Source organism: Trichoderma aggressivum, assembly GCF_033847375.1.
Source record: "Trichoderma aggressivum f. europaeum strain CBS 100526 chromosome Unknown scaffold_015, whole genome shotgun sequence".
Lineage (NCBI taxonomy): Eukaryota > Fungi > Ascomycota > Sordariomycetes > Hypocreales > Hypocreaceae > Trichoderma > Trichoderma aggressivum.
Genome location: NW_026946381.1, coordinates 38000 through 65852, shown reverse-complemented (window position 1 = coordinate 65852; position 27853 = coordinate 38000). Strand labels below are relative to the sequence as shown.

General features: G+C 53.2%; 12 protein-coding genes across 12 annotated transcripts; 6 read left to right on the top strand and 6 right to left on the bottom strand.

Moving 5' to 3' along the window:
• Positions 1-92: 92 nt before the first annotated feature.
• On the top strand, positions 93-2117 carry Triagg1_4651 (uncharacterized protein; the record flags this gene model as incomplete). The annotated part of the gene is made up of 1 exon (XM_062899078.1): positions 93-2117. The coding sequence occupies one exon, from the start codon at positions 93-95 to the stop codon at positions 2115-2117; it is 2025 nt and encodes a 674-aa protein (XP_062756231.1).
• Positions 2118-2733: 616 nt separating this feature from the next.
• Triagg1_4650 (uncharacterized protein) lies at positions 2734-3471 on the bottom strand (the record flags this gene model as incomplete). The annotated part of the gene is made up of 1 exon (XM_062899077.1): positions 2734-3471. The coding sequence occupies one exon, from the start codon at positions 3469-3471 to the stop codon at positions 2734-2736; it is 738 nt and encodes a 245-aa protein (XP_062756230.1).
• A 502-nt stretch (positions 3472-3973) lies between these two features.
• Positions 3974-6691, top strand: Triagg1_4649 (uncharacterized protein; the record flags this gene model as incomplete). The annotated part of the gene is made up of 3 exons (XM_062899076.1): positions 3974-4238; positions 4301-4546; positions 4599-6691. 3 exons carry the CDS (start codon positions 3974-3976, stop codon positions 6689-6691), a joined length of 2604 nt encoding a protein of 867 aa, XP_062756229.1.
• Positions 6692-7437: 746 nt separating this feature from the next.
• Triagg1_4648 (uncharacterized protein) lies at positions 7438-9642 on the bottom strand (the record flags this gene model as incomplete). The annotated part of the gene is made up of 5 exons (XM_062899074.1): positions 7438-7553; positions 7613-9189; positions 9245-9293; positions 9374-9507; positions 9566-9642. The coding sequence occupies 5 exons, from the start codon at positions 9640-9642 to the stop codon at positions 7438-7440; spliced, it is 1953 nt and encodes a 650-aa protein (XP_062756228.1).
• A 717-nt stretch (positions 9643-10359) lies between these two features.
• Triagg1_4647 (uncharacterized protein) lies at positions 10360-11403 on the top strand (the record flags this gene model as incomplete). The annotated part of the gene is made up of 1 exon (XM_062899073.1): positions 10360-11403. One exon carries the CDS (start codon positions 10360-10362, stop codon positions 11401-11403), a length of 1044 nt encoding a protein of 347 aa, XP_062756227.1.
• A 332-nt stretch (positions 11404-11735) lies between these two features.
• Positions 11736-14531, bottom strand: Triagg1_4646 (uncharacterized protein; the record flags this gene model as incomplete). Its single annotated transcript, XM_062899072.1, has 4 exons — positions 11736-12019; positions 12082-13826; positions 13915-14358; positions 14440-14531. The coding sequence occupies 4 exons, from the start codon at positions 14529-14531 to the stop codon at positions 11736-11738; spliced, it is 2565 nt and encodes an 854-aa protein (XP_062756226.1).
• A 979-nt stretch (positions 14532-15510) lies between these two features.
• On the bottom strand, positions 15511-16999 carry Triagg1_4645 (uncharacterized protein; the record flags this gene model as incomplete). The annotated part of the gene is made up of 2 exons (XM_062899071.1): positions 15511-16366; positions 16425-16999. 2 exons carry the CDS (start codon positions 16997-16999, stop codon positions 15511-15513), a joined length of 1431 nt encoding a protein of 476 aa, XP_062756225.1.
• A 1082-nt stretch (positions 17000-18081) lies between these two features.
• On the bottom strand, positions 18082-19004 carry Triagg1_4644 (uncharacterized protein; the record flags this gene model as incomplete). The annotated part of the gene is made up of 4 exons (XM_062899070.1): positions 18082-18234; positions 18304-18627; positions 18711-18836; positions 18969-19004. The coding sequence occupies 4 exons, from the start codon at positions 19002-19004 to the stop codon at positions 18082-18084; spliced, it is 639 nt and encodes a 212-aa protein (XP_062756224.1).
• An 800-nt stretch (positions 19005-19804) lies between these two features.
• Triagg1_4643 (uncharacterized protein) lies at positions 19805-21406 on the top strand (the record flags this gene model as incomplete). Its single annotated transcript, XM_062899069.1, has 1 exon — positions 19805-21406. One exon carries the CDS (start codon positions 19805-19807, stop codon positions 21404-21406), a length of 1602 nt encoding a protein of 533 aa, XP_062756223.1.
• Positions 21407-22062: 656 nt separating this feature from the next.
• Positions 22063-22662, top strand: Triagg1_4642 (uncharacterized protein; the record flags this gene model as incomplete). The annotated part of the gene is made up of 1 exon (XM_062899068.1): positions 22063-22662. One exon carries the CDS (start codon positions 22063-22065, stop codon positions 22660-22662), a length of 600 nt encoding a protein of 199 aa, XP_062756222.1.
• An 879-nt stretch (positions 22663-23541) lies between these two features.
• Triagg1_4641 (CAZyme family GH27) lies at positions 23542-25478 on the top strand (the record flags this gene model as incomplete). The annotated part of the gene is made up of 4 exons (XM_062899067.1): positions 23542-23640; positions 23766-24036; positions 24160-24734; positions 24810-25478. The coding sequence occupies 4 exons, from the start codon at positions 23542-23544 to the stop codon at positions 25476-25478; spliced, it is 1614 nt and encodes a 537-aa protein (XP_062756221.1).
• Positions 25479-25832: 354 nt separating this feature from the next.
• Triagg1_4640 (transcriptional regulator family: Fungal Specific TF) lies at positions 25833-27746 on the bottom strand (the record flags this gene model as incomplete). Its single annotated transcript, XM_062899066.1, has 3 exons — positions 25833-26273; positions 26344-26794; positions 26869-27746. The coding sequence occupies 3 exons, from the start codon at positions 27744-27746 to the stop codon at positions 25833-25835; spliced, it is 1770 nt and encodes a 589-aa protein (XP_062756220.1).
• Between the last annotated feature and the right edge of the window lie 107 nt (positions 27747-27853).

Below are 27853 nucleotides of genomic sequence, written 5' to 3'. Positions count from 1 at the left end.
CTTCTCCTTTCTCTCCCTTCACTCTGCAGTAAATTCAATTCACCCTTTTTTTTCATTCGAGAGCACACGCAACACACACACAATCATTCACAATGTCTATGGGACCAGCCGTCGGTATCGACCTGGGTACTACGTACTCTTGCGTCGGTATCTTCCGTGAGGACCGATGTGATATCATCGCCAACGACCAGGGTAACCGAACGACCCCTTCGTTCGTTGCCTTCACCGACACCGAGCGTCTGATCGGTGATGCGGCCAAGAACCAGGTCGCCATGAACCCCCAGAACACCGTCTTCGACGCCAAGCGATTGATCGGACGCAAGTTTGCCGACTCCGAGGTCCAGGCTGACATGAAGCACTTCCCCTTCAAGATCATCGACAAGGGCTCCAAGCCCGTTGTCGAGGTCGAGTTCAAGGGCGAGAAGAAGAACTTCACCCCCGAGGAGATCTCCTCCATGATCCTGACCAAGATGCGTGAGACCGCCGAGTCCTACCTCGGAACCACCGTCAACAACGCCGTCATCACTGTCCCCGCCTACTTCAACGACAGCCAGCGTCAGGCTACCAAGGACGCCGGTCTCATCGCCGGTCTCAACGTCCTTCGTATCATCAACGAGCCCACCGCTGCTGCCATCGCCTACGGCCTTGACAAGAAGGTCGAGGGTGAGCGCAACGTCCTCATCTTTGATCTCGGTGGTGGTACCTTCGATGTCTCTCTTCTGACCATTGAGGAGGGCATCTTCGAGGTCAAGTCCACTGCCGGTGACACTCACTTGGGTGGTGAAGATTTCGACAACCGTCTTGTCAACCACTTTGTTAACGAATTCAAGCGCAAGAACAAGAAGGTTAGTAGTTCCCCCACCGACGAGTCCAAACCCCTCCAGAACCCGCATGTGCTAACTTCCGACCAGGATCTGTCCACCAACGCTCGTGCTCTCCGCCGTCTCCGCACTGCCTGCGAGCGTGCTAAGCGAACTCTGTCTTCGTCTGCCCAGACTTCCATTGAGATCGACTCTCTCTTCGAGGGTATCGACTACTACACCTCCATCACTCGTGCCCGTTTCGAGGAGCTGTGCCAGGATCTCTTCCGATCCACCATCCAGCCCGTCGACCGCGTCCTTGCCGATGCCAAGATCGACAAGTCCCAGGTCCACGAGATCGTCCTCGTCGGTGGCTCCACCCGTATCCCCCGTATCCAGAAGCTCATCACCGACTACTTCAACGGAAAGGAGCCCAACAAGTCCATCAACCCTGACGAGGCCGTCGCCTACGGTGCTGCCGTCCAGGCCGCCATTCTGTCTGGTGACACCTCCTCCAAGTCCACCAACGAGATCCTGCTTCTCGATGTCGCTCCCCTGTCCCTGGGTATCGAGACTGCTGGTGGCATGATGACCAAGCTCATCCCCCGCAACACCACCATTCCCACCAAGAAGTCCGAGGTCTTCTCCACCTTCTCTGACAACCAGCCTGGTGTGCTCATCCAGGTCTACGAGGGTGAGCGTCAGCGCACCAAGGACAACAACCTGCTCGGCAAGTTCGAGCTCACTGGCATCCCCCCCGCCCCTCGTGGTGTTCCCCAGATCGAGGTCACCTTCGACGTCGATGCCAACGGTATCATGAACGTCTCCGCCGTCGAGAAGGGCACCGGCAAGTCCAACAAGATTGTCATTACCAACGACAAGGGCCGCCTGTCCAAGGAGGAGATTGAGCGCATGCTGTCTGACGCCGAGAAGTACAAGGAGGAGGACGAGGCCGAGGGCCGCCGTGTCTCTGCCAAGAACGGCCTCGAGTCGTACGCCTACTCTCTCCGCAACACCCTCACCGACCCCAAGGTCGATGAGAAGATTGAGGCCGGCGACAAGGAGACCCTCAAGACCGAGATCGACAAGATCGTCCAGTGGCTCGATGAGAACCAGCAGGCCACTCGTGAGGAGTACGAGGAGCACCAGAAGGAGCTCGAGGGTGTCGCCAACCCCATCATGATGAAGTTCTACGGAGCTGGTGGTGAGGGTGGCATGCCCGGCGGCATGCCCGGCGGCCCTGGCGGCTTCCCTGGCGCTGGCGGCGCTCCCCACGCCGGTGGCGATGACGGCCCTACCGTCGAGGAGGTCGACTAAATTCACAAAAAAAAAGCTGTTTTGATACCCCAACATCAGACTTGAGCTTCCAGATTGGCAATGCCGTCTACGATGTGTGGAGGCCTACTCTAGGGGATCAAGGGATGATGCCATGATTAGATTCTTTCTTTGAGTTTTCTTTTGCTTTTATCGTAACTAGCATATCACGGACATGAAGGGTAAAAAGCTGGGCGGGAACGCTGGCCCTGGTTGTATTTTAATGAGTTTTAAGGGAATTAAAAAAAATTCAAATGGTTTAGAACCAACTACTTGTTTCCATTGCCTAGGAATCTGTGAATGTGCTTTGCCCAAGATTGAAAAGAATATTGAAGAAGTGAATGTTGAAGATGCTGGATGCAACGAGGTTTTTGTGGTTACCTTAGCAGAGGACTTTTTCGTCATCAGGTGCATTTTTTGTGTCAACGTGGGACGGTTGTAATGAGGTTTTCGCCGATGCTAAAAGCAGCTGTCCAGAGTATAATACTCTCACGATGTGTTATATACAAGAGAAGAAAATCTGGATATCTAGGTTATATCAGTGTAGTGGTAGTAACAGTCATAATAATACAAGGCAATGCCTCTGCCTTTAAAGGCCATTATCCAATTCTTTCCCTTGTCATTCTTTCTTGTCAAACCCCAATCCCTGCCGTATCTCCCTCCTCCTCTCCTCCTCCAGCTTCCTCCACTCGTTGTCGTCAACTTTGGCAATCTCAACAGCCTCGGCAAAGGCGGTCCCCGGCGCAACCTTTTGCTCCCTCGCCTGCCAGACGTCCTCGCTGCTGCGGCTGCCGGGGGCGTAGTACTTTTCGTACTCCTTGCGGCGGTAGTGCTCGCGGACGGCGTTTTCCTTGAGGGGTCCGGAGTAGGACTTTGTGCGCATGCAGAACCAGAAGTCGTCCCAGAGGTGGCCGCAGGAGCGCATCTCGCCGTGGCGGTAGACGGCGTTCCATTGGCCGCCGAGGGAGTTGCAGGACCAGGCGAGGTCGAAGGCTTGGCGGCAGGACATGTCGGTTGGGAGGAGGGATTCGCTGACGGGGTCGAGAAGGGGGACGGGAGGGGATTCGGGGGCGGAGGAGAGTTTTGAGGAGAGCCATGATGAGATGATGGAGGGGGATTGTGATGAAGAGGTTGAGGAGGAGGAGGAGGAGGAGGGTTTGGGTGCGTCTTCGGATTTGCTGAAGAGGTCGAGGAGTTTTTGGATTTCGGGGTCGACGGGCTCGTTGGGAGTTTGAGAGGAGGTGGGTGTTGATGAAGGAGGTGGAGGAGTTGATTGTGAAGGTGGATGAGAAGAGGAAGAGGAGGGAGATTGGTCGGCTGGTGGTTTGGGAGGCGAAGATGTCCAGAGCCAGCCCATTTTGAAGATGTTCGTAGAATGTGACGAACGTATGTATATGTAAATGGATCGATATTGATTGCGTTCAGGCTGCGGAATCGAGATTGAGCAATGGGTTGGCCGCTCACACACTCTTTTAGAAAAGAGTAAAAGCCGTCGATTCGGAATTGGATTCGGCTGGTGTTGGCAGAGCAATGGAATACGTCTGCCCGCCTTTCTTCTCTTTCTTCGCTGTCAAGTTGAATCATCTTTTTTCCGGGTCATCAAGGTCAAATCGACAATCGCCATTTTCGGCCGGGAAAAACAGCTTTCCCGAAGTGCCTTGGCTTTTCCTAGTCTGGCAAGCAGCTGGGCTGAGATGGATTCCTATGACCTCATTGGCCGTGCAACTAGCTCGTCATGCTATACTAGGTACTAATATGTATGAGAGCTCAATAGACAAGACGTTTTGGTTTCTTTCTTTCTCTTTACATCAACTCTTGCGAATGAGAGAAATGTGCAGTTTCTGTGGCAAAGAGCTGTCATGATTCCCTCGCGAAGCCTTGCGTTGTTGGCGGCGCGATCCAGCAGCGCGCGGGCGCTACGATCATGGCCTTCGGCGACAAGACGGACTGATTATGGGCTGATGAGATGGCGAGCTGGGCAGAGAATCTGGGAGACGACGACGACGACGATGCCTTTGGCTGAGGGTGGTGCTACTGAGCAGAAGCAGGATTCGTCTCCGTCTGAGGAGCAAGAGAGCGGGCGATTCGATGTCAAGTCTAACGAGTCGATTCTCTTTTTCGACAGTGAGGAAATGTTTATGGAATCCTGTGACTGATACCCTGTTAACTTGGCCTTTTTCTCACAGATTTGTTTCCCCTTAAGCTTACTCCGCTGTTGAGTCGCCAGACAGAAACAGATCAGCAGCTGACAGACCTCATGAAGCGCTTCAACAGCTCCTCTTTGGGCATCATGGATCCAATCCAATTGGTCAAGAGAGCGATACCGGAGAACTTGCCCATCAAAGTGACGGAGATTTTGCCACGGCTCAAGGACGGCGGAGCGTTTGTCAAGTTTGAGTACGATGCTAGTCTGAATGCTACAGACATTGAGGGTAAGCGAAACGCGATAATCATCTCTTTTTTGACTTACTGACCGTTGGCTAGCCAAGCTGTTGAAAAAGCTAAGAGAAGAGCCAATCAAGCCGTGGTTCAATCCCTTCCGCAGAATTCGGGCCCGTCTCGTCCGTGGAGTTCCCTGGCTTGAGGATCTGCATCGATATCCATCGCCTCTGCTCATGGTGGAATTCGTCCCTCCCGAACCTGGCGCTGCTCCCGAGGAGCTCCCCGAGGAAGTTCTTTACAGTCTCTTCCGCCGGTACGGAAAGATTGCAGACATTATTCCTCAGCCGGCTGATTCGAAAATTACACCGCGATATGCTCAGATTGGCTTTCCTACGCTGCGCGATACCATCATGGCGCGGAACTGCCTGCATGGCTTCGTTCTCAGCGAGGCTAAAGGAGGGGGCAAGAATGGAACCAAGCTGCGGTTGTCCTACGTGAAGCGAGAAAAGGCCCACAGCATATGGAATTGGATCACGACGCATCCTCGAATTGTTATCCCTATCGTGGCCGCGCTCATCGCCGGTGTCTCCGTCATCATCTTTGATCCTATTCGAATGTTCTTCATCAAAGTGCACGTGCAGCACTCTCTTCGCTATACGGACTGGAGAATTTACAAGTGGTTCAGGTCACAGGCAGGAAGCTTCTCTTTTCACAAGAAGGAAGAGCATATCGAAGGTCTTGGGACGATATGGAAACACCGCAAGGATCTCATCGAACAGCTACAAAGCTGGCTTGATGGCAGCTCGGATACTTTTATTGTCGTCACTGGTCCAAGAGGTTCTGGAAAAGCCGAGATGGTCATGAGTCAAACCTTGAGTGGACGCAAAAATGTCGTTCTCATTGATTGCAAACCGATTACGGAAGCTAACGGCGAAGCTGGTACCATCAGTAGACTGGCGGCGGCAGTTGGATATCGGCCGGTGTTCTCATGGGCAAACAGTATCAGCAGCATGATTGATCTCGCAGTTCAGGGCACGACAGGCGTCAAATCTGGATTTTCGGAGACGCTGGAATCGCAGCTGAACAAGATCCTGCACACCACTGCCACCGCTCTCAAGCATGTCGCCCTTTCGGAACGACACAAAACAGACAAGGATGCCAATATTTCCGAGGATGCGTACTTGGAGGCTCACCCGGAGCAACGCCCAATCATTGTCGTTGACAATTTTCTTCACAAGAACGAAGACTCTAGCATTGTGTACGACATGATTGCAGATTGGGCAGCAACAGTTGTCCAGAACAACATTGCCCACGTAGTGTTCCTCACCAGCGACTCTGCCTACTCAAAGTCCCTTACCAAAGCCATGCCAGACAGAGTCTTCCGCACTCTATCCTTGGGTGATTTGGATGCCGATGTGGCAAAGAACTTCGTCATCACACGTGTGGAAGAGGATTTGAGACGTGAGGCACAAGAGGAGGCAGAGCTAGGCGAGGAGAACAAGAAACCATCTCAGCGGCCCAGCTTGGCGGGATTGGACGATGGCATCAAGGTTCTGGGCGGCCGCTTGACAGATCTCGAGTTCCTAGCCCGGCGACTCAGGGCTGGGCAAACACCTCAGGAGGCTGTGGAAGAGATTGTCACTGAAGATGCCACTGACATTGTCAAGATGTATCTTCTCGGAAGGACAGCCGACGCGGACAGGCGATGGTCTATCGAACAGGCGTGGCACCTGATCAAGGCCCTCTCTGAAAACCCAACCCTGCGCTACCACCAAGTTCTTCTCTCGCCTACTTTCGCATCATCCCTCTCATCCAACGCAACGAACGGAGAGGCTGCCATTGAGAGTCTCGCCGGCACAGAGCTCATCACCGTCCAGACGTACCAGGGACGGCCTCAGACGATCATAGCCGGCAAGCCCCTCCACCAGGCGGCGTTTGGCCTCCTCGTCAAGGACCGCGTGCTCCGCGCAAAGATGGACCTGGCGGTTCTCAACGAAATGGCCAAGGTCGAGGCCAAGAACATTGACACGGTGGAAAAGGAGCTACAGCTGCTGGGCGGGCTGCCGCGGCATACCGGGGAGTCGGCGGGCAGAGTCATGTATTTGTTGGGGAAGCTGGATGCTGGGCAGAGGAAGATTGCGCAGCTGGAGAGGGAGATGGGTGGCTTGAAGAAGATTATGAATGAGGAGTTTTGAGGCGGCATGTAGTAGTAGTAGTAGTCTGTATGGTTGTATCATATGTGTATGATGAGAGACATGTTATCAGCGTGTCATATATGTATGTATGGATGGGTTGTACGATAGGAAATGAGCCATTAATTCTGCTTTTACCGCAGGTAATGACCTTGTTACACTGGCTACTCATCATCTTAAAGCCCATAATTGGCATTTTGATTGCCCTTTTCCTCCGCCTCATACGCATCAATCCTAGGCATACAGATAGCTATAGGTGAAACAAATCGTATCTCATAAAAAAAAAAAAAACAATCACGTAATACAAACATTGACGAATTCCATATAAAGAGACGGGGAGAGAGGTCTCATTTCACGCCAGAAAGCTTTGTAAGACAGATTAGAGAAAAGAGAAAAGAAACAAGAAAGTCAACAAATACTCCCCCTCCCTGCCAAACCCATCCGAACAATTCAGCCCGCCCTTGCGCCTTCTGAAGATGAACAAAATGAACATTTGACATTTCTCTTTCTTCCACCCCTCCCCCTTTTTGTGTTGCTTCGTTATAATCGAATGAGAGAAGAGAGAAAAGAAGGACAGGAAAAAGCTTGCTGCGCCAACGAGAAAAAAATGAATGGGAGAAATACGCTGTCGATGGGGGGAAAAGGGGGGGACGGTCAAATCGTATTGAAGAGGGAGGGTTTGTGAATCGTCATGGCCATGTGAATCGCTTATGTCTCTCTGCTGTTGTTTTTTCTTCTTTTTCATCTCCTTATGCTGCAATGCTCATCTGCGAAGCTTCATATTGCGCGGGTGATATCTCGCAGGCTTGACAGAAGAAGACTCGACTGGGAATATCGTAGTCGTTTGTGATGCTGTAATAGTTGCCTGTTTACATCAATGTTAGAACATGCCTTTGAGTATGGAAAAGATTGGAAAATGCTCACCTCTCGGGACAAACCACATGCCGCCCGCGGATATGCGAAACTGTGCCTCGTTGATCGTCACCATGACTTTTCCCGTGTGCACGAAAAAGACCATGTGCATCTTGCGCGAATTCTTGGGCCGCTTCTCGCCGCCGGGAGGTAGATCAACCACGCCGGCACCCATAAACGGCATCGTCAACGTCTTTGCGAACCGGAACGTCGCATCGCGAATCTCCGACGTCTGCACCGCCTTGGCCGATAGGGCGATGCGCTCGTCCGTTACCTGGACGGGCTCGTCGTCTGCCGGGGGGTGTTCTTCATGCTCCGTCTCCCATATCACGATTTCGCCCTCGACAGTACCTGGGTTAATCTCCCATGCTTCATAGTCTTCTTCCACCACAGGCTTCTTCGGTTTGGGCCGCGCCTTGCCCCGTGATGGAGCGGCTCTGCTGGACACCTCCTCCTCAGGCACACGCACAACTTCCTTGATGCTCGGCATGACGAATCGATCCTTGGCAAACATATCCGCCTGCTCCTCATCCTCCCGAACCACCTGCTCGCCTCTCCAATACTGGATAGGCCGGTAAGAATGCCGTCCGGATCTCGTCTGCGTTATGCTGTCCAAGTCCTTGCGCATGGATACCAAACCACGAGATTTGGGCATAGGTGGACCACGCTGCAGCGCCGCAAACGACGTCTCTCCCACATCTCCATCCTCGGCATCCGCGTCCTTGGGCTTCCTCCCAGGCCGGCCCTTAGTCTTGGGCTGGGATTCGGCTTTGGTCTTGGGTTTGGCCTTTGCCTTGCCCGCTGCCACCGGCACAACAATCCCACTGCGAGCAGGGGCTTTCCCTTTATTCAAAGGCTTCGACTTTGACTGGGCTTTTGAAGGCCCGGTAGTTTTCTGTTTCTTCCGTGGCACAAGCTCCTCTTCTTCTTCATCCTCTTCCCGCTGCTCTTCCTCTGACTGCTCTTGTGCTTCTTCTGGTGTATCTTCACGGAGAGACTTTCGCGGCGGTCCTCGCTTCTTCGGCGGCTGAGATGATGATGGCGCTTCCACACGGCGTTTCGATTCTTTGTTTGGCCGCCCCTTTTGTTTGACACTCGTCAACTCCTCCTCTTCTTCCTCTTCCTCTTGTTCCAACTCCTCTTCTTCGGGCTCCTCTTCTGGTTCCTCGGCGTCCAGCTCTTCTGAAGGTTCCCTTACGGGAGCTCGAGGAGCTGCTTTGGGTTTTGCCTGCGCTGCCGGCTTGACCTGCTTTCCGCGCTTCTTCTGCGACGATGAATCGTCATCCTTTCTCTGCGCAGCTTTCGTGTTGAGCCTCGGCGAATCGTTTGGCATCGCATCGACCATTAGTAGAGATTCCTCCGCCATGGCATCAATCGTTGCCCTATTTCCGGTCGCGCCCATGACATCGTCCAGCTCCTCCGATTCCGAATCGTCTCTGTGCCGTGAAAAGCCGTTTAATCCCGTCGCCTTTTGTTTCCCGTTCGTCTTCGCTGCCTTGTTTCCGGCCTTGCTGGCAAAGTTAAGCCTTCGGGCTGCCTTTTCGGCGCTAGGATTGCGCGTGGGAGAGGACGATCGTTCGTTTGCAATTCTGTTACGGGTAAGTTCGGGTTCGTTTCGAGCTCAAGGGTAGGGGGATAAAGTACTCGATGCTGCGCCGGTTCTTGAGGACCGTTCTTGGCCCTGGTCCAGCACCTAGAGTTTGCGAAAAGAGGGTGTCAGCCGTGCTTTGCTCGGAATTGAAGATTGTCATTCGCCCATGCAACAAAGCTCACTTGATGATATCTCCATGTCCTCGCTCCCGGATTCCTCCCCGCGAGTGACCGCGGGCGACGAGAAAATGGCATCCAGAGGCTGCATGCCATGCTCATCGCGCTCGCCCGTGTCCTTTAAGAAAGCGCCGGTTTTCCTATTTGCACATCAGCCCTGCGAGATTCGTCTCTCGTCGTCCAAGCGCCAAAACGTACCGGCCTCGAACGCCGAGCTCATGGAGAGCTTCCGGCTCAGCTGAAGAGTCGCCTCTCCGCCCTCCGCCTCGAGGCATGATGGGGGAATAAAATAAAATAAAAAGAGGCTGGTCGGGACTCGGTCAAGGGTGCGAAAATCAGCGGACGAAGAAAACAAAAATCTTCCGACGTCCGCTTGGTCCAAAAAAAAAACAACCGGTTTCCGCTGCCTCAATCCGCAGGCGACGCCGAGCTTCGAGTTTGCGCTGGTCCGAGTCGAGATTTCGGCGACGCGATTTTAGTGGATGTTGACGTGTTGAATTGAAGAGCTGCGCGCAAGAGAGACGGACCAGTAATGGCATTTTTACATTTTAGGCGGGGGTTGGCAGTGCTGGAACAGCTCATGAGTGCTGCTAAGAGCGCTAGCCGGGCCCGTTTGTCGGACAGCTCCCAGCACGTGTTGCTGAGCTCCAGCGACGAGCTTTACTGAGCTATGCGCTGTAATGATGGGGCATACTAGCGCTAGCACCAGCAACGCGTCAAAGTGAAAGACGCGTCGAGGGGCTGGATAAGATTGAATTGATTGATCTTTTTTATCAATCGTCCATCTACAACAATCTTGATGCTAGTATTTAAACCACAACAGCACCTCGTACAAGGCATTGGCGGTTGCAATAACACCGCCATCATCCTCTGAGATACGCTGGTGATTGTTTTTCTTCACACAATTCAATATCTACACCCAATTGCTCCCCATCACCAAGATCATCTTCAACACCATATATACCCGCCTCATCAACCACCAGACCGCAGTCATGGAAGAAGAAACCACCGCCCCCGTCTCTTCCACGATGCCCTCCTCCGGCACCTTCGTCCCTCCCTCAGTCTCCTCCCACCGCGATACCCTCATCTCCGGCGCCACCTTCTCCCACTTCTCGCCCATCCCGCCCGCTCTCCTCCCGACCGATCCCTCCGATCCCTCCACGGCCCCGCCCTGCGTCCTCGGCGTCGATGAGGCCGGTCGCGGACCTGTCCTCGGCCCCATGGTCTACGGCATCTTCTTCCTCCCGGCCGACATCTCGGATCCGCTGCTCAGAGAGACGCACCACTTCGACGACTCCAAGGTGCTCTCCGCGGCGGTGCGCTCGCAGCTGATGGAGACGCTGTGCACCCCCGGGTCGGATCTGCACGAGTCTTGTGGCTGGGCTACGACGGCGCTTTCCGCTCGAGATATTGGTGCCAACATGATGAAGCCCGTCTCGTACAACCTCAACGCCCAGGCCATGGACGCAACCATGGATCTCATCCGCGCCGTCTACGCAAAGGGCGTCAACATCAAGGAGATATACGTCGATACCATCGGCCCCCCGGCCACCTACCAGGCCAAGCTCCAACGAGTCTTCCCAACCGCCAAGGTCACCGTTGCCAAAAAGGCCGATAGTCTCTACGCCTGCGTCAGTGCCGCCTCTGTCTGCGCAAAAGTCACCCGTGATGCTGCTCTCGAAACCCTCTTTCACGCCCGGCAGGTCGCCACGGCCGCCACCAACGGTGAGGAGGCTCCATCTGAAGACACTCCTGTGGAATGGGGCTCTGGATATCCATCCGATTCCAAGACGGTGGGGTGGCTGAGGAACAACATGCATCCTCTCTTTGGATGGGGGTCTGAATGTCGTTTTAGCTGGGGCACCGCCAAAGACATGCTCGAGAGCAAGGGCAACGGCGTCAAAATCGAATGGCCCGCCGACGATGACGGCGAGACGAGCAGGTTGACAGACTTTTTCACGTCTGGGGGCGAAGAGAAGCAGGGGAATGAGCTGGCGTCATGGTTTGGAACCCCAGCAGGTCAAGAAGCGTTCTAGAGAAGATCGAGAGAGACAAAAGCAAGGTATGGACAGATTTTTCTTGACTCTTCCATTGGGGTGTGCATATGGATTGGCGTTGCAGATATATATCATGAAAGGGAATCAATGGCAGGGCATCGGCGTTTTAGTAGTCAAAGTTTAGTATTGAATTGGATAAATCAGCTTTATTTTATCTTGTGTAGACATTATTCGTATCCTGTCCGCTCATCAATGCTAAACGCTCTCGCATCCGTCAATGTCCCACAATGTCTTGAGAATTTATACAAAGGGCGCTTTTATTCTTCTCATATGTCGCCTCCGGGTTCCTTTTATTTTTTCCCGTTTCACATCTAAATGTCCTCCAGGCTCTCAGACTCAGTCTTCTTCTTTCCACGGCTATCCAGCGTGTCCATGCTGATGTCGCTGTCTTGCCTCGCCGGCATGGCCAACGCCTGTCGTGCAGTGTCATTGTTGGCGACGAAGTCGCGCAGCTGCTGCTTGGCAATATCCATGCCCTGGTTAACGGCGGCATTGCCCATTTGCATCATGGGGCCCAGGAGGTTGAGGTACCACGCGGTATAAGTTCCTCCACCAAGCAAGATAAGAAGGATGAACATGAGCGGATTGCGCAGAACTGGGATGAAAAGTTAGCCAAGGCCGACGAATCCAAAAGTCTCTTCCAAGGATATTCCTTACCCATCCAGATTTCGTTCCAGCCGAGAACGAGGAGCAGGACGTAAAAGTACAATGGCACCTGGGTCATGCCGCCAATGGCGCTTCGCTTGGCCTCGACATAGACGCCATCTGCTGTCTTCTTGAAGCGCACGACCAGGTCTTGTCGCTTGTTCTCATTTAGCACCGTCATCTCCTCCTCGAGGCTCTTGCCCTCTTCTTCATCGACGCCGCCGATGGGAACAAGATCCTCCTCGTCGCCAGCTTCAACTCCGCTAGGCTGCACGCCAATGAATGCAATCAGATCCGGAGACGCGTTGCTAGACAGCAGCTTGAACTTGGAAAGGAGGGGTATCAATGTGAGCGTAGACTCTCGCGCCTTGGTATAAATACCCTCGATGTCGTCCGTCGGCCTCCAGATGCGCGGCACACCAGCATCGTCGTATCGGAACTTGTCCTCAAAGTTTTCCCTAAGCTTCAAGAGGATGTTGCCCTCCATGACCTCCTCCTCAATCTTCTCTCGGAGAGCCGTCCAGCTCTTACGTCGGAGGCGCCATAGGCCAACTTCGACTTCAGAATCGCTGGCATCAAAGCTCTTGGCTCGGTCAGCAAACCGGGTCTCGGCTTCGCTGACTATTCCAGTAAAGACTTTCCAGATTCGGTCCCAGAGATCCTTTTCCGTCGGCGGCTTTTGGCCTTCCTCGGGCGCTCCCGAGCCTCCTCTGCCGGATCCCAGCTTGTTGAACTCTAGGCCGACGGCGTCGCCCAACCGTGACTTGACCCAACGCTCCACCCGGGTGGCCAGCCGTCGGATTTCGTCCTTGCGCAGCTTGCTGCTAACCTCGTCGAGTTCGGCCTCAAAGAGCTGGTTCTGGGACACAAAGTTGGTCCACTCGACGCCCTCAATCACAAGGCTGTCTACCTCTGCCTTGAAGATTTCCGTAGTCTTCTTCTTCTCGTTGGAGACGATTTCGGCAAACTCATAAGCTCCGCCGGCCTTTTGCCCGGCCTTTACCTTGTTCGCAACGGCTTCGCTAAAGGCCGCGACTCCGGCTTTGTGAGCTGCCGCGATCTGTCCTTGGTACAGGGCCTTGAGTCGACCGTCAACCTTGCTCTCTAGCTCCTGCTTCTTTCGGGTGTAGACGCCCTTGTGGTATCGGCTAGCCTGCACTTCAAAAGCTCTGAAGCATTTCTCACGGGCCTGGCTAGCTGTGGCGCCCAGATCAAGAAGCACAATGGCCTTGCCGAGCTTAGAGGCTTGGGTCTGCTGCTCCTCAAGCGGGGTCAGAAGCAGGTCAAAGGCAACCAGGACTTCTCGAGATATCTCGTCGCATCGGAACTGGGCTAGAAGCTCTTGCTGCGTCGGCAGGTCCAGGTCCTTGTTGTTCACAATTTGATCCCAGATGCCCTCTGTGTACACCGACAGTCCATCCGCGGGAATTCTCCTGTGATACTCGGGCAAGAGAATACCTCCCTCGGTCTCTGCAACACCGTCGTCACCCTTTCCTACTCGGTGCCCCGTGGTGAACCTCGCTCCCAAAAGCGCGACTTCACTCTCAAACTTTTCTCCTTGTAGAATCTTGTGGGGTAGAGCTGCAAAGCCAAAGTCAAAGTAGTCTTCAATACGGGACTGCTCCAGACCCTCTGGCTTGGAAATGGACGACCAGATCTTCGTTAGATCTTGAATCAATGTGTTTTGAAGAGCTGACAACGGTGTCACTCCAATGTGGTCTCGGATGACGAAGAATAGGAGAGATCGGGGGGTCGAGCTGCGGTAGACCGTTAGCACGTGAGCTTCAATTGGCGCATGTCTTGGAATGCTCGAGGCCTGCAAACCAATGGGGCGAGGTTCTTTACTTTTTATCTTTCAAAAACAACTGCAAGTTGACTTCAAACACCGTCTTGAGCAGGCCCATGTTGGCTCCCTGGTACAAGCCAACCTGGTGTTCCCAGATGTTGACCAGGAGAACTTCACTAGTAGCCAGGGCAAACAGAGCGCTCTTGCGCTCGAAATCCTGGTCCTCTCCACGCTCTCGGCCGTCGGTACCCTCGACGTCCATAACGAGAATGTTGTCTGCCATCCGGGTTCCGGCACTTGTCTCACGCTTGTTCTTAGACAACCAGATGCCTTTGGTCGTTTGACGACGTTCCGTCTCGGACATGACAGAGAATGTGGTGCCGAAGAGGTGGTTCAGGAGCGTCGACTTTCCCGTCGACTGAGATCCAAACACGGAGATGAGGTGGTAGTTGAAGCCTGCCTCGGCAACGTGCGTGGTCTGGAGGTAGTCGTTGAGGTTGCGGCTATGACGGCGAGGGATTTCGCATTAGCTTCCACTCTGGCTCCAACTCGAATCACCACAACGGGAGCTTCCCGGCACATACTTGAACTCCTTCTCTTCATCTATGACCTGACAACCATGGTCATAATTGCCGTTCGCCGGCTGGTCACCGACGGCGGAAAAGTGGCCGTTCATGGTTGCTGCTACACTGGAAGCTGAGCAATCCGAAGCGGCATGAGCTCTCGCTGGGGAGACACGAGAGGCAATTGGGGTCTCAAGAGAGCGGAATTGGATGGAGAAATAGCTGAGGGAGTGTAAAGAAGCTTAATAGGAGCGGTATGAAGGACGAAAGTCAAATGTCATTAGCATGGAGCTACTATATGGCGAGTTATGACCACCTTACGCTCTTCTGATCAAGCCGAAAGTGGCATGGTGGGGTACCGTGACAGCCACACGTGGTTCCGCTGGTGTGGCGTTTTGTTGGGCTGGCAAGCTGGATGCTGTGCTGGATGCTGTGCTGGATGCTGTGGCTGGTGCGTGAGGACGTCACAGATAGACGGCGTATCATTATTTTCTCCGAGTTCCGCCTGATGTTCTGCGAGCTGATTCGTCCATTCCCCCTTGTTTGCTTCATCTGTACTCCGTATCTACAATCTTACAACGTTGAATCATGCCCAAGATATGCATGAATGTCCGGCGCTTTTCCCTCATCATGTCATGTCGAGCCATGTGTTTCGTCCTTACCAGCACGGGGATTCATCAATGCATGCCATGGCCCTCGTGGGCTAGTTCAAGTGGCTCTCCGAGACTAACAAGCTTCCCTAATGCAAGTGTTGAGGCCTGAAAGAGGATATCGCCTGGAGCTCTCGTATTATCACCACTGGCTGGACTGTCGACATGCATGTCTTCATCTGCAAATACGGGTGTGAGACATGCTGCAGATCAAATCCTTGACAGTGCCACGCATGTTGGGCCACCCTGCAGCACATTGTTAGACATGGCGTGGGGGCGGGATTCTGAGATGCTGATGTTGACAGCACAGCTTACGGTTGCAGATGACGTTTCAGAGGTACTGCATTAACATGTCTTTTTTCCTATTTCTCTAGCCATCTAATTTGCGAGGACTTGCTCAATCAGGCTTTCTATTCGCCCAATGAACCGAAAACATCGACCTCTATGCCCGAGTCAGAGTCAACAGAACGCTTTCACCAGGCCCCAGCTTCGCCTTGACGCCGCTCTTCTGCTTGCCCAGGCTCTTGTTGTTCCAGACATCGTGGACGCTATAGGTTCCCTTGATACCCAGATCCTCCCATGAAGCCGAAACCCACTCGTCACCGGTGCTGGTGCCGTTAAATCCACCCTGGCCGAGATCGGGTCCGTAGTTGGCGAGGACAACAACGGCCTTTCCGTTTGGCGCAGGGCCTGCGATCCAGGCCTGCAGCTGCTTGGCACCCTGTCCTCCCGTGCCGGGGTTGCGGGGTTGCATGGGGTACTGTGCAGTGAAGTCGGCAACGTCGTGAGCCGCCTTGTTGGTGAGCAAGTTCCGGCCAAACCTGTCGAGATGGGTGAGGTCAGAGCCGAGAATGAGATTGGCACCCGCTCCGATGTAGTGTGTCATGACCGTCTGTCGCTGTGCGTCCGTGATTCCGGAGACAGTGGCGTTGTTGCCGACGAGGAGGTTGTCCAAGTCGGGATAGATGTTCAGGTGGTCAAAGAACTCCAGGCCAGCAATGATCCATTGACGATAGTTGTCAAAGGCTCGCTGAACCGTGGCCCATGCCACAAAGGTGGGCTGCTGGCTGTTGTTGAGATCCTGGTCGGTTCTCATGGAGTCGGCATTCGAGTTCCAGATGTTGAAGTACTTCTGAGTCCGGTCAAGCTTCCAGGAGATGTCCAGGCGCATCTTGCGGCCAGTTTGCTTAATGGCCTTGTGCCATGCAATGACGGAGCCGCTTCCATCAGGAGGGAGCATCTGACCATTGTCGGGCGATCCAGGAGTGACAAAGTCCAGCTTGACGAAATCGACTTTCCTAAGGCCGTTGTGAGCAAATATCTTATTGACGCGAGAGTAACCACCATGAAACTTACCACTTAGCAAACTGATCAGCACAGGAGTTGTGCCACAGCTGTGTCTCATGCCGTGTGTAGTCGAAGATGCATCGGATAAGGCCCTCGTTACCATGGCAAACATCACCAATCTTGGTGTTTGTGTGAATGATGGTCTTGTTCACATCTTCCAAGAAGGCACCGGGCACAATGTAGACGCCCAACTTCAAGCCTTTGCTATGGAGATGGTCTGCCAAGGCGGGGATGTTGAAGGTGGTGTTGTCGTAGAGGATACGGCCGTATTCATCGCCGTGATCTCCAACAGACCAACCCGAGTCCAAGCTGCAAGTGTCGTATCCAGGGAGGCCAACAAGGTGGTCGCATTGCTCAATGACATGCTCCTGGTCAAACTTGAAGCTGGGGAGGGTCAGCGGGTTTGCCTGGATGCCGAACGAGTTCCATCCACGGGCGGAGCTGCGAAAGCCGTTGGGTGTCTCCTTGTAGGAGATGATCTTCAACTGATGACCATGGCTAGACGTCCGTTTGGCATTGGGAGCTGCAACAGCACCTGTCACACCCAAGCCGAGCACGAGCGCCGAAAGCAAACGACCTGTCATGGCTGATCTTATCCCGAAACTGAATATAAGAAAAAGAAGGCACAAGGAACTCCTAGGATGTCAAGCAGAGACACTTCGGATCGACTAGCTTGCAGCTCTGGAAGTGGAGGGTTGCAGTTGGGTCAATGATACTCAATCAAGCTTCTATACGGCCAATTTATACTATCTTCGCCTACATATTATCCATTGTTATTCTCTCGTCATAGACGAATTCTTCCGGATACCTCTTGACCGGGAGAATTAAGCAACCCGGCGGTATACTCTCCGCCACTTGCAGCGGAGGATTGCTCGGCCTCTGACGCTCTCTGCCAAGGCTTACCAAACACGAGAGATGCAATACTCGGTATTGCGTTGCCTATTTTGTTCCTCGGTTCTTGTCAGCAGGAATGGCCAGACACACTACGACAGTTACGTACTTGGGTTGCACCGATCTAATGCAAAGTATGGGGATCTTCTGGGGCTTAATGCGGAGATGCTTTACCCCTGTGTTGCGATCGCGGGGGATTTACAACCCCGTCTGGGGTATAAGACGGAACTTGGCAAAGAAACTACATTTGGACAAAAGCTTGGCTGAGCTCCATATCGAGGACGAAGCGCAACTTCCAGCCGACGGAAATACCAGTCCTGGTATTTTGTACTACGGGAACGATTGAAGCTATTTAGAGCGAAGAGGCGGAAAAGGTGGAGAGATCCGGGACGGAAAAAGAGATGGTGGACGGAAAAGGTCGAAGAAGACGGTTTGCCGGCTAAAGTGCTGGGTCACCCGATGACGGTTATCCTTCCGTGAAGGCATTGCTTTGCAAATGTCAACTCCGTTTGGAATATCAAGTAATAACGAGACAAGACAAACTATTCTTTGTTGTTAGTCCACCCTCTTGGCGGGAGGAGGAATCAGCTGTCAATTGCGAAATCACAAAGTTACCTCCTTTCAAGGAGCACCAATCTGTTGACGAGGTCCCTTCGCTGCCGTGGCTGGAGTCCATAGCGGCAAGCTCTGTCTCTTTTTCTCTGAGTCTCCTTCTCATACCTTCTAATTCGTTCTTCTGTCCCGTCCCATCTGGTCTCTTCCATTCAGTCATCCCCTACTTTATCTGGTTGAGACTGAGGAATACTCCCCATCCAAGACCAGCAATGCTGCCAACAAGCTGCCGGTAGTCAAACGGCACGACAACCAAGTTCAATAAACAGACGATCGGCCACAATCGATAGCCTGCGAACAACATGGGCCAGAAGTCCTACAACTCTGGGTCAGCCTCTTCAGGGTTCTATCAACAGCTAGCGAAGAGGTAGTTTCAGTTACTCACACTGATAACACTGCTCAAGATGTTGTTAAAGCTTTGAAGGTTCATCTGGCCCATGAGGCAGATGAACATGAGCGTGTTGACCGGTGCTCCAAGGGCCTGATCCAGGATAAACTTGGCCGCCGTGTTGGCAATGTTCAGCCTACCTCCAGTCCCTGTCACAGCATCTTGGACTGGTTTATCCCCGACAGACTTGTCTTCTTCTTCCTCTGTCGTGGTTGGAAACGTCTGCTCTAGGAACTCCTGCCACCTATAGTTGGGAGGTGTTGTGAGCACCGTGTACACTATGAAGCGCAGGATGGAAGAGAGATCAACACCATCGACGGTCTGCATGCAAGCGGGCTTTGTGTCAGCACATCAACCATCAACCAACGGCGAATTATTGCGATGCCACGGGGCTGTTTACTAACCCCCCTGCGATATGCCAGAATGCCTTGGGCAAATACCCCGGACAGGGCATTTAGCACCGTCGCCTGAACGGTTGCAGCCGTGACTTTGGAGTCCATCGCACCAACAGACTGGACTTCTTTCGATGCCTATGCAAAAAGATGATCAGTTTAACGAGAGCAGCTACTGCAGTCGAATCGTTAAGTACGATTCCAAAAGGGGTCACTCCCGGGGAACAAACACCATCGCCTACATGTCCGCGAGATACTCCGAGAAATTACTGAGTCCGGAGCTATCATATCAAGCCATGTCGCCATTCTATAGCTCCTAGAGAGGGGGGGTTGTCTCGCAGTCACGTCTCCAGGCTCGCTGCCATCGTACCCAATCCAGTCGAGGTTCGGCGACACATCCGAAGCAGACCATCAATAGTCAAAATTTGGCTCGTGGAGCCCACAGGAAACAGACGTCGCATGATGACAGGAGACATCCGAGAGCGTCAGGCGACCTCAGGCCAGGGCGAGATGCTTTCTTCATCATTCTCATCTCAGTCCCCCTCTGCGAATACCCCTGTCACCTGCAACTGTCGCCAAAATATTTGCCTCTTCCTTGCTTCTGGCCCCGCGCCTGTTTTCACAATACCCAAAAGGGGAAATTATCGGGCATTGATACTTTTGCCTGAGAAACCACAGCACCTCAATACCGCCGCCAAAAACACAAAGTCCGGGGAGGCTTGTAAGGCTAAGTCTACCCTTGTATGGAATAGCCAATTGCGGGGTGAAGAAGATGAGCCGAGTCCACCCTTGTAAGCTATCTCGACGAGGCCAAGAGTTTTTTCAACAGCATGATAGGGACTCTTTGAGGGCGTCTAGTCATTATTGGGCTGGATGGAGGGGGAAGAGAAGAAGCTGGAATAACTATAAAATAGGCTCGTTGGGGTGTCGTTTTTCAAAAGGAAGTTGACCGAGAACCTGGAAGAGTGAGACAGGAGTCAAGATAAGCACGGGTCTGCCTCGAGTCTCTCTTACGGACAATTTCTTTTTTCACTCGATAACCCCCCCTCTTCTCTCTGTTGGAGGCTGTTCGCTTGATCTTCAAATCTCCACCATCAAGAGGAGCCATGGAGAAGTCACTGGCCGTGGACCACGCGGAAGATCTTCCCATTGAGCCCAATGAGAAGCTCGCCATCAATGAGGTTGCTGACAAGGCCAAGCAGGGTGCCGAGGCCGAGCACAACCTGCATCCGCTCAAGGCTCTGCGCCTCTATCCCAAGGCCATCTTCTGGTGCCTGGTTGTGTCTGCCTGCGTCATTATGGAGGGCTATGATACAAACCTCTTGAGCAACTTCTACGCCTATCCCGAATTCGCTAAGAAGTACGGCCACTTTAACGAGGCAACCAACAATTATCAGCTCTCAGCCCCCTGGCAGGCTGGTTTAGGCAATGCTTCCAACGTCGGCTCCTTCTTCGGTACTCTTCTCAATGGCTATCTCGTTCTCAGATTTGGTCACGTCCGCGTTATTCTGGGCTCCTTGGTCACCATGAGCGCTTTTGTCTTTATTGTCTTCTTTGCGCCAAACACAAAAGTCTTGCTTGTCGGCGAGTTGCTGTGTGGCCTGCCGTGGGGCATCTTTGCCACAACCGCGCCAGCATATGCTTCCGAAGTCCTGCCAATGACCTTGCGAGTGTACCTGACCAGCTGGACCAACATGTGCTTCATCATTGGTCAGCTCATCTCAGCCGGTATCTTCGCCGGCCTCGTTAATAATACGACGGAGTGGTCTTATCGAATTCCTTTTGCCGTTCAGTGGGTTTGGCCCGTGATTTTGTTCCCGATCATCTGGTTCGCACCTGATACCCCTTGGCATCTTGTTCGTCAGGGCCGCCACGAGGAGGCCAAGGAGTCATTGAGAAAGCTCCGCTCTAACCCCTCCGAGGAAGAACTTCAGGAGAGTCTCAACCTGATCATCTACACCAACAACTTGGAAGAACAGCTTTCCGTCGGCACATCGTACTGGGATTGCTTCAAGGGCTTTGAGCTTCGCCGAACTGAGATTGCCTGCGTGGTGTTTGCCGGTCAAGTCCTTTCCGGTATCAATTTTGCCTACAACTCGACCTACTTCTTCCAGCAGGTTGGTCTCACCACAACACAGACCTATCACCTCGGTGTCGGTGGAAACGGCATGGCCCTGTTTGGCACCATCGTGTCTTGGGTCCTCATCATGCCTTACTTTGGACGACGTACGACATATGTTGTTGGCATGGGCGTCATGTCGGTTATCCTCATCATCATTGGCGGTCTCAACGCCAAAACAAGCAACCACCACGTTGGCATGGCCCAGGCCGTCCTGACATTGGTGTGGACCTTTGTCTTCCAGCTATCGGCCGGTCAGCTCGGTTGGGCTCTTCCGGCAGAGCTTGGCTCGACGCGCCTTCGTCAAAAGACGGTCTGCCTGGCTCGTAATGCGTACGCTGTCACGGGCATCGTCGCCGGTGTCTTGCAGCCATATTTCATGAACCCGACGCAGTGGAACCTCAAGGGTTATACTGGCTTCGTCTGGGGCGGGACTGCATTCATCACCTTTGTTTGGGCATATTTCCGGTTGCCAGAGTCCAAGGACCGGACATATGAAGAGCTGGACATTTTGTTTGCCCGCAAAGTCCCAGCAAGGAAGTTTGCCAGCTACAAGATTGATGCCTTTCAGAACGACGCTCTGCCATAGGAGGGGGGAAGAGCATTGCTTGCTATTAAGGGGCCATTGTTTTTGGCCATTTTACAGGCTAAATCTGTCCGGAGGATGACTCTGTAGTTGAGATAAGCTAATTACGTATTATGATAATCACACACCTGTTCATCGCAGTAGAATTTTAGCCAGAGATCGTGAAGAATGAAGCCGTACTTCACCTTACACAGTGGTAACTTTTCGTAACTGCGATCGGGAAGCTGCTAGGAGTCACCTCGTACTTACTGCGTAGATGATGGCTCCTGGCTTGCCCTTGCACCAAATGCAAAAGAGTCCAATAGACAGAACATAATGCTCAACTGGAGAAGGCGCCGTCGTAGAACCAAATGGGTTCCTAAGTCCAGACTTCATCCTCCAAGCTCTCTTCTTACAAATCAACCATCCGCTAATACATTTTTCTCCTCCTCTTCATAGCAGTTATCCAGGTTTATTATCATAGGTCATTCCATTTCTACATCCTCTCCCCGAAAATGGCGTCAACGTCCAAAGGCCCCGATAGAGACGAGACGGCGCTTGATTGGGAGAAGCATATTTCGCACCCCGATTCGCTGCTTGGATCTCTACTATAGTTCAAAGGACGCCTCAGCGAAGTCTGGAAGATATGCCCACTACCTTCTCTACAAGAGAGAAAGCAGATGGAGGCGCATGAAGAGAAGCAGCTGTGCACCAAACTCATGCGTGCCCTCTTTTCGGTATTTGTCGGAAACCCCAATATCAACATGGACTGTTTCAACGAGTGCGTCGAGGAATGCTATTTTACCGACGTCTTATCCGCAGGATCATTGTCACAATGGCAGGGATACAGAGCGTTGTATAAATCCCTTGCAAAAAGCCAAGCAGAGACACGTCGCAAAATCGGCGACGGCGTTTACGTCTGTCCAAAAGCCGCAATACTCATGTCGGGATTGGCATGTCTCTGCATTCATGGTGTGCCTGGGAAGGTATCAGTTATCCTCAGAGCAATGCTTAGATTGAAAGTGATTGAACATGCGCGCACCGTCGTCATACACAATAGAAGAAAGCTGTCACGCCAAGGTTTTCTATGGATAAACAGAGGGCGTCTCTCGTCTCCGGAGGAGAAGGATGGCGATGAAATCGAGAGCAGCGCAGATCATTGCAACACCACAGCAGACGATGACAGCAACATAGGAGACAATGAGGGCGGCGGTGCAGATATTGGCAGCGGTACCACAGATACTGGCAGCGGCGGAGCAGATAACGACAGCGGCAGCTGAATGGCAGATGCCACACCGACAAGGCGCTCAGATCATGGATGATATGAGCGATGATGGATTGGATGGAACCCACTGGTTGATGCTGGCAAGGCTGGTTATCCATCAAGCTGAGGGCTTGCCACTTAGGCGCAATTTCCAGATACGGCAACCCAGACTACGGAGTACACGGGACCGGCTTTTTGCTTCTCTAAACAACAAACAGTCAGTCCTTTTGGCATATATTATGCACAACAAGAATAATGAATACTCGAATTGTGTATCAAAATAGTTTGCAGCGTCGGCCAACTTACCCCGGATTGCCCTTTTCAGCGAAATCAATCACCAGCGCCGCCAAGATCGCCCATCCCACAGATCTCACTTAAATCTGTGGACCCCCAAGTTTCTCCCGAGTAAACTCCCACGGGATCCCACCCCAATTTGTCTGAAATCGATAAAGCATCGCATTTGCCACGAATCACAGGCGTCCCCGATTAATTGACCGTAACGAACGGCACGATAGCCGCTGGAGACCCAGCCAAGACTAATCCTCCGTGGGAATATGGAAGGGGGGGCAGGAGGACGAGAGATGGAATAACAGGTAGGGGTGACGGAGGGGAGAATTGTTTGGGGGCCTCGATGTGGTTTGTTTTTTTTTCCTTCATCTTGTACTTTGTTTCTCTTTTAATAGCAATCGGTGGCTTGTTTCGGTTCCTCCGACCTGATCGCTGGTCCTGGGGGCGGGAGAAGCGGATTGCTCTTTTTGATGTTAGAGCCGAAAAGGTATATTAGACGCAGACATAAAACGAATCGCTCCTCTGTTTTTGTCCGTTCGCTCTTCATACCTCTTCTCCCCTTTCAAGAGCAAGTTTCACCGTTTCCTGTGTGTGTTGGTGATACAAGATGAGGTTTCCAGCCAAGGAAGGCCTTCTCGTGGCCCTCTCTGCGAGCGGCGTCCGGGCCGTAAACAACGGACTGGCGAGAACTCCCCAGATGGGATGGGTATGTACTTTGTGACTGATGCCCTTTTTTTTCGTCCTGTCCCGGCACATCAGTTCGAAGCAAATCGAATCACACACCAAACCAACCAAAGAGCTGACGATGTATTGTTTTTCTTCCTCCAATAGAACAACTGGAACACGTTTGCCTGCTCCGTCTCGTCGACCCTCCTCACCAACACGGCCAAGCTGCTCACGGAATACGGGCTGCAGGACCTGGGCTACAAGTACGTGGTGCTGGACGACTGCTGGTCGTCGGGCCGCGACGCCGAGGGGAAGCTCGTCGCGGACACCACCAAGTTCCCGGACGGCATGGGCGCGGTGGCGGATGAGCTGCACGAGCAGGGGTTTCTGTTTGGCATGTACTCGAGCGCGGGCGAGATGACTTGCGCGCGATATGGTGAGTTATTACAAAATTTCCCTCTGTCGTTTCCATTTGAGCGCTTCCGATGTGGATCTTTGTTGTATCATGAGTTGGTTTGACGAGGAATTGGCTAATCGTTTTGATTTCCACATAATGTAGCCGGATCCCTCGATTACGAAGAAAACGACGCGCAGAGCTTCGCCGACTGGGGTGTCGACTACCTCAAGTACGACAACTGCTATCATATGGGCCGGTTCGGCACGCCCCTCATCTCCTTTAACCGCTTCAATGAGATGGCCAAGGCGCTCAAGAAGACGGGCCGGTCCATCCTATACAGCCTATGCAGCTGGGGCGAGGACTATGTCCACACTGTAAGTCTTTCCCCCCCCCCTGTCTTGGCTTTCGTCACTCGCAGAACAGTCCGGGAATGCAAGACGAAGAAAGAAGAAGAAAAAGAGGGAGAGACGGCTAACTTCTTTGTCGCATCGCAGTGGGGAGGATCCATTGCCAATTCCTGGCGCATATCGGGCGACATTTACGACTCGTTTGCCCGTCCGGATGACCTGTGTTCGTGCACAAACGCCGCCGACCCAGCCTGTATCGCCCCCGGCACGCACTGCTCCGTCCTGGCCATCATCAACAAGGTGGCTCCCTACATCGACCGCGGCCTGCCGGGCGGGTGGAACGACCTGGACATGCTGGAAGTTGGCCACGGCGGCATGACGGAAGAAGAGGTAAGTCGCGTGATGGTCTTGTTGTGACTCTCGGACTTACATGTAGTATCGTGTTAACATGGGATGGAAACACAGTACAAAGCCCATTTCTCCATGTGGGCGGCGCTCAAGTCCCCCCTGCTCCTCGGCAACGACCTCCGCAAACTGACGGCCTCGTCTCTCGCCATCATCAACAACCCCGCCATCATTGCCCTTAACCAGGACCCCCGTGGCCGCGCCGTCCAGCGCATCTCGCGCGACCTCGACGTGCCCAAGGACCGCCACGGCGTGGGCGAGACGCACGTCTGGAGCGGCCCCCTGGCCAACGGCGACCAGGTCGTCATCTTGCTCAACGCCGCCGACGCGGACCTCGACATGACCGTCTCGCTCGACGACGTCTTCATCATGGACGGCGTGGGCACCGCCCCGCAGGTCAAGCAAGACTGGGCCATCCACGACCTGTGGGGTAGCAGCGGCTCCCGCATGAGCTCGCATGACGCCCAGGCCCTGCTCGACGCCAAGGATGCGGATGCTCGTCGCTCGCTGCTGCAGACCAAGCTCGACTGGTACAACGCGACGGAGCTCCCCTATGCCCAGGGCCTGAGCCGTCGGGACCCACGGCTGTTTGGCGAGCGGATTGGCGCCGTCGAGGCCGGCGGCTCGATCAGCGTGCGGGTGCCGAGACATGCGGCCAAGGTGTTTAGGCTGCAGAGCACCAGCGGAGAGGATACCACCAGGAAGAGCCTTCTCAAGGACGAGCTTTGAGGAGCAGCTGGATGGTCGATTGAGCCAGGAAGAGCCTTCTCAAAGATGAGCTGTGAAGATGAGATGAGCTAAATGGTCAATTGAGTCTTCACGAGAGAGAGGTGAAGGAGGCTAATGAAGGAGGGTTCCAAAAAAAAGAAACAGGAATTCTCTGTTGATTGATTGGCATGGTTTGGCAGAAAACCATGGCAGCATCATAGGCATATACATAGAGCTGTTAAACAGGGCATATTTCATAAACATTTTCATAGCCACCCAATAAACCCAACCCGAATTGTTGAAAACAAAAGAAAAAAAGAAGAAGAAGAAAAAGGGTGATTCCAAGAAATTATTTCAGGCTTCCAATTAAACTCGTTATGCAATTTCTACTTGCCCCGGCAAGTGCACTTGATCCGCGTCAAACGGCGGCTCTTCGCATGACAACGCCATAAACGATGCCGCACCAGGTTCCAGCATCGTCAGATCGCAGGTATCCTGCCAGCTGCCCGTGCTGCTGGATGATTCTTCTCCCTGAGCAGCTAGGTCGCCCACGTTCTCCGCCACTCCTCCTGAGGGCTCCTCAAGCAATGCCGGCCAGTGGATGTCGATGCTGGCAATGGGATTTGAGAAGCCGAGAATCATCTCCGAGTGCTTTAGAAGCTTGGGTAGCAGATTAGATTGACACCCGCGAATACGGGCCAGGAACTTGACAACAGAACAGAGAACGTCCTGTGGCCCGAATTCGAAAGAGGGCATGGGAGAAGCAGACATGGATGCGTCCGCCAGACTCATTCCAATGTCGAACAGTTTTTGTTCCTGCCGAATATCTTCTGTTAGCATCCGCTCACTTGTTGTGTCGCAGAAAATATTTCTCGTCTAAACTTACAATTGCGATTCCGTGGCAGTCCTTTGAGCTCTGGCTCACAGATCCCAGGGCCTTCATGATGGATTTTCCAGCCTCAAACGGCAAGCCAAGAGCGGGCATGAGACCCTGTCCATACACGAGGTTCGGCTTGGTACCAAACGCGAGCCGCCACATCGACACACGAAGCCACTGTTGCGTGACAAGCGTGTCGAATCTCTGGCTCTCCATTACCGATTCTGCGGGCTGCACGGCGGAGAGTTTATTGCTGATGGCATGGCTGAGAGCGACACCTTGAGGCTGGCATCCATCGGTGTGAGGCTGCCACTCATACAGAGAACAGGGCAGTAGTTCGAATAGGCGGACGTGGTTTACGAAATCGTGCATGACAATAGGGCAGTCTGAGTCGACAATCTGCGGCTTTGAGATGGTGTTGCGCAGCATCACCGGCCGCCTGTGCTGCAGAGCATATGTTCTACCAGGGGCATGCGAGTTAGTTTTCCCTGCTTCAAATTTGTGATGAAACGATTCAAATCATTTCACGCTTACCTTTCGGTCACAAACAATAACCAGAATATCCGCCGTCTGATTTCCCGTTCGCTTTCTTCCAGGTTGCTGTAGGCCGACTCACTGTGTAAGCCTATTGACAGAGCCAATGAAATGGCCTGGTTCAGGTAAAACCAAGCATGGGTATGCTTCTCCAGGTTTCCATAGCCCGCAAAGAGGAAAAAGGATGTCAGCAGCGTGTCCAGGCTGAGGTCATCGACCACGTTGAACTGCAGCCGGGCCTGCTCAGCAGCGGTGAGCAGAGCCTCACCCGTAAGGGGCGAGTCTAGCGACGTGTTGATGCCGACTGATGTCTCATCGTACTCTTCGGCATTGTCCAGCTTCAACTGGATCCGCGTCGCAGCACAGAGAGACAGGAGAAAGGCATACCGTGATGGAGAGAGCTCATCCAAGCGCAGCGAGTCGGTCAGCAGCTCCCTGTCGTTGACGACGGGCATAATGGGAAACAGGTGCTTCATAAACACCTGCACATGAGCCGCCAAGGCCACCGACAGCCTCTGCTTGTCATGTTCCGTCGCCGTGCCAGACGCTGTTGCAAGGGCCAGAAGGGGGTTTTGCTGGCTGACAGGGCGGTTTCGAGTTGAATCTTCCAAGGCGTTGAACTGGATCTGTGTGCTCGGCGTGCTGACCTCGAAGTGGTTCTTGTCAGGTTCTGTGAGGCCCTGCCTGATTTGAGACAGTCGACGGCCTTTGCCTCCCCTTGGCCCTTTGCGCCGGAGCGTGTGCAAGTATCGGCAAGGAATGGAAGAGACGACGCAGTTGCTACACGGCAGACCGCGATCGCACTTCATTTTCCGGAAGCGACAGTTGTCGCATACCTGCTGCGGCGGCTTCTGCGTGACGTTTGGTGTAGTCGACATTGTGAATGTGTTTTTGTGACAAGTCAAGACCAAGACGAAAAGACAATCAGCTGCTTGGAGATGCAACGAGGCCGCTCCTCCTATATCGGACAATCTTTTCGATGCAA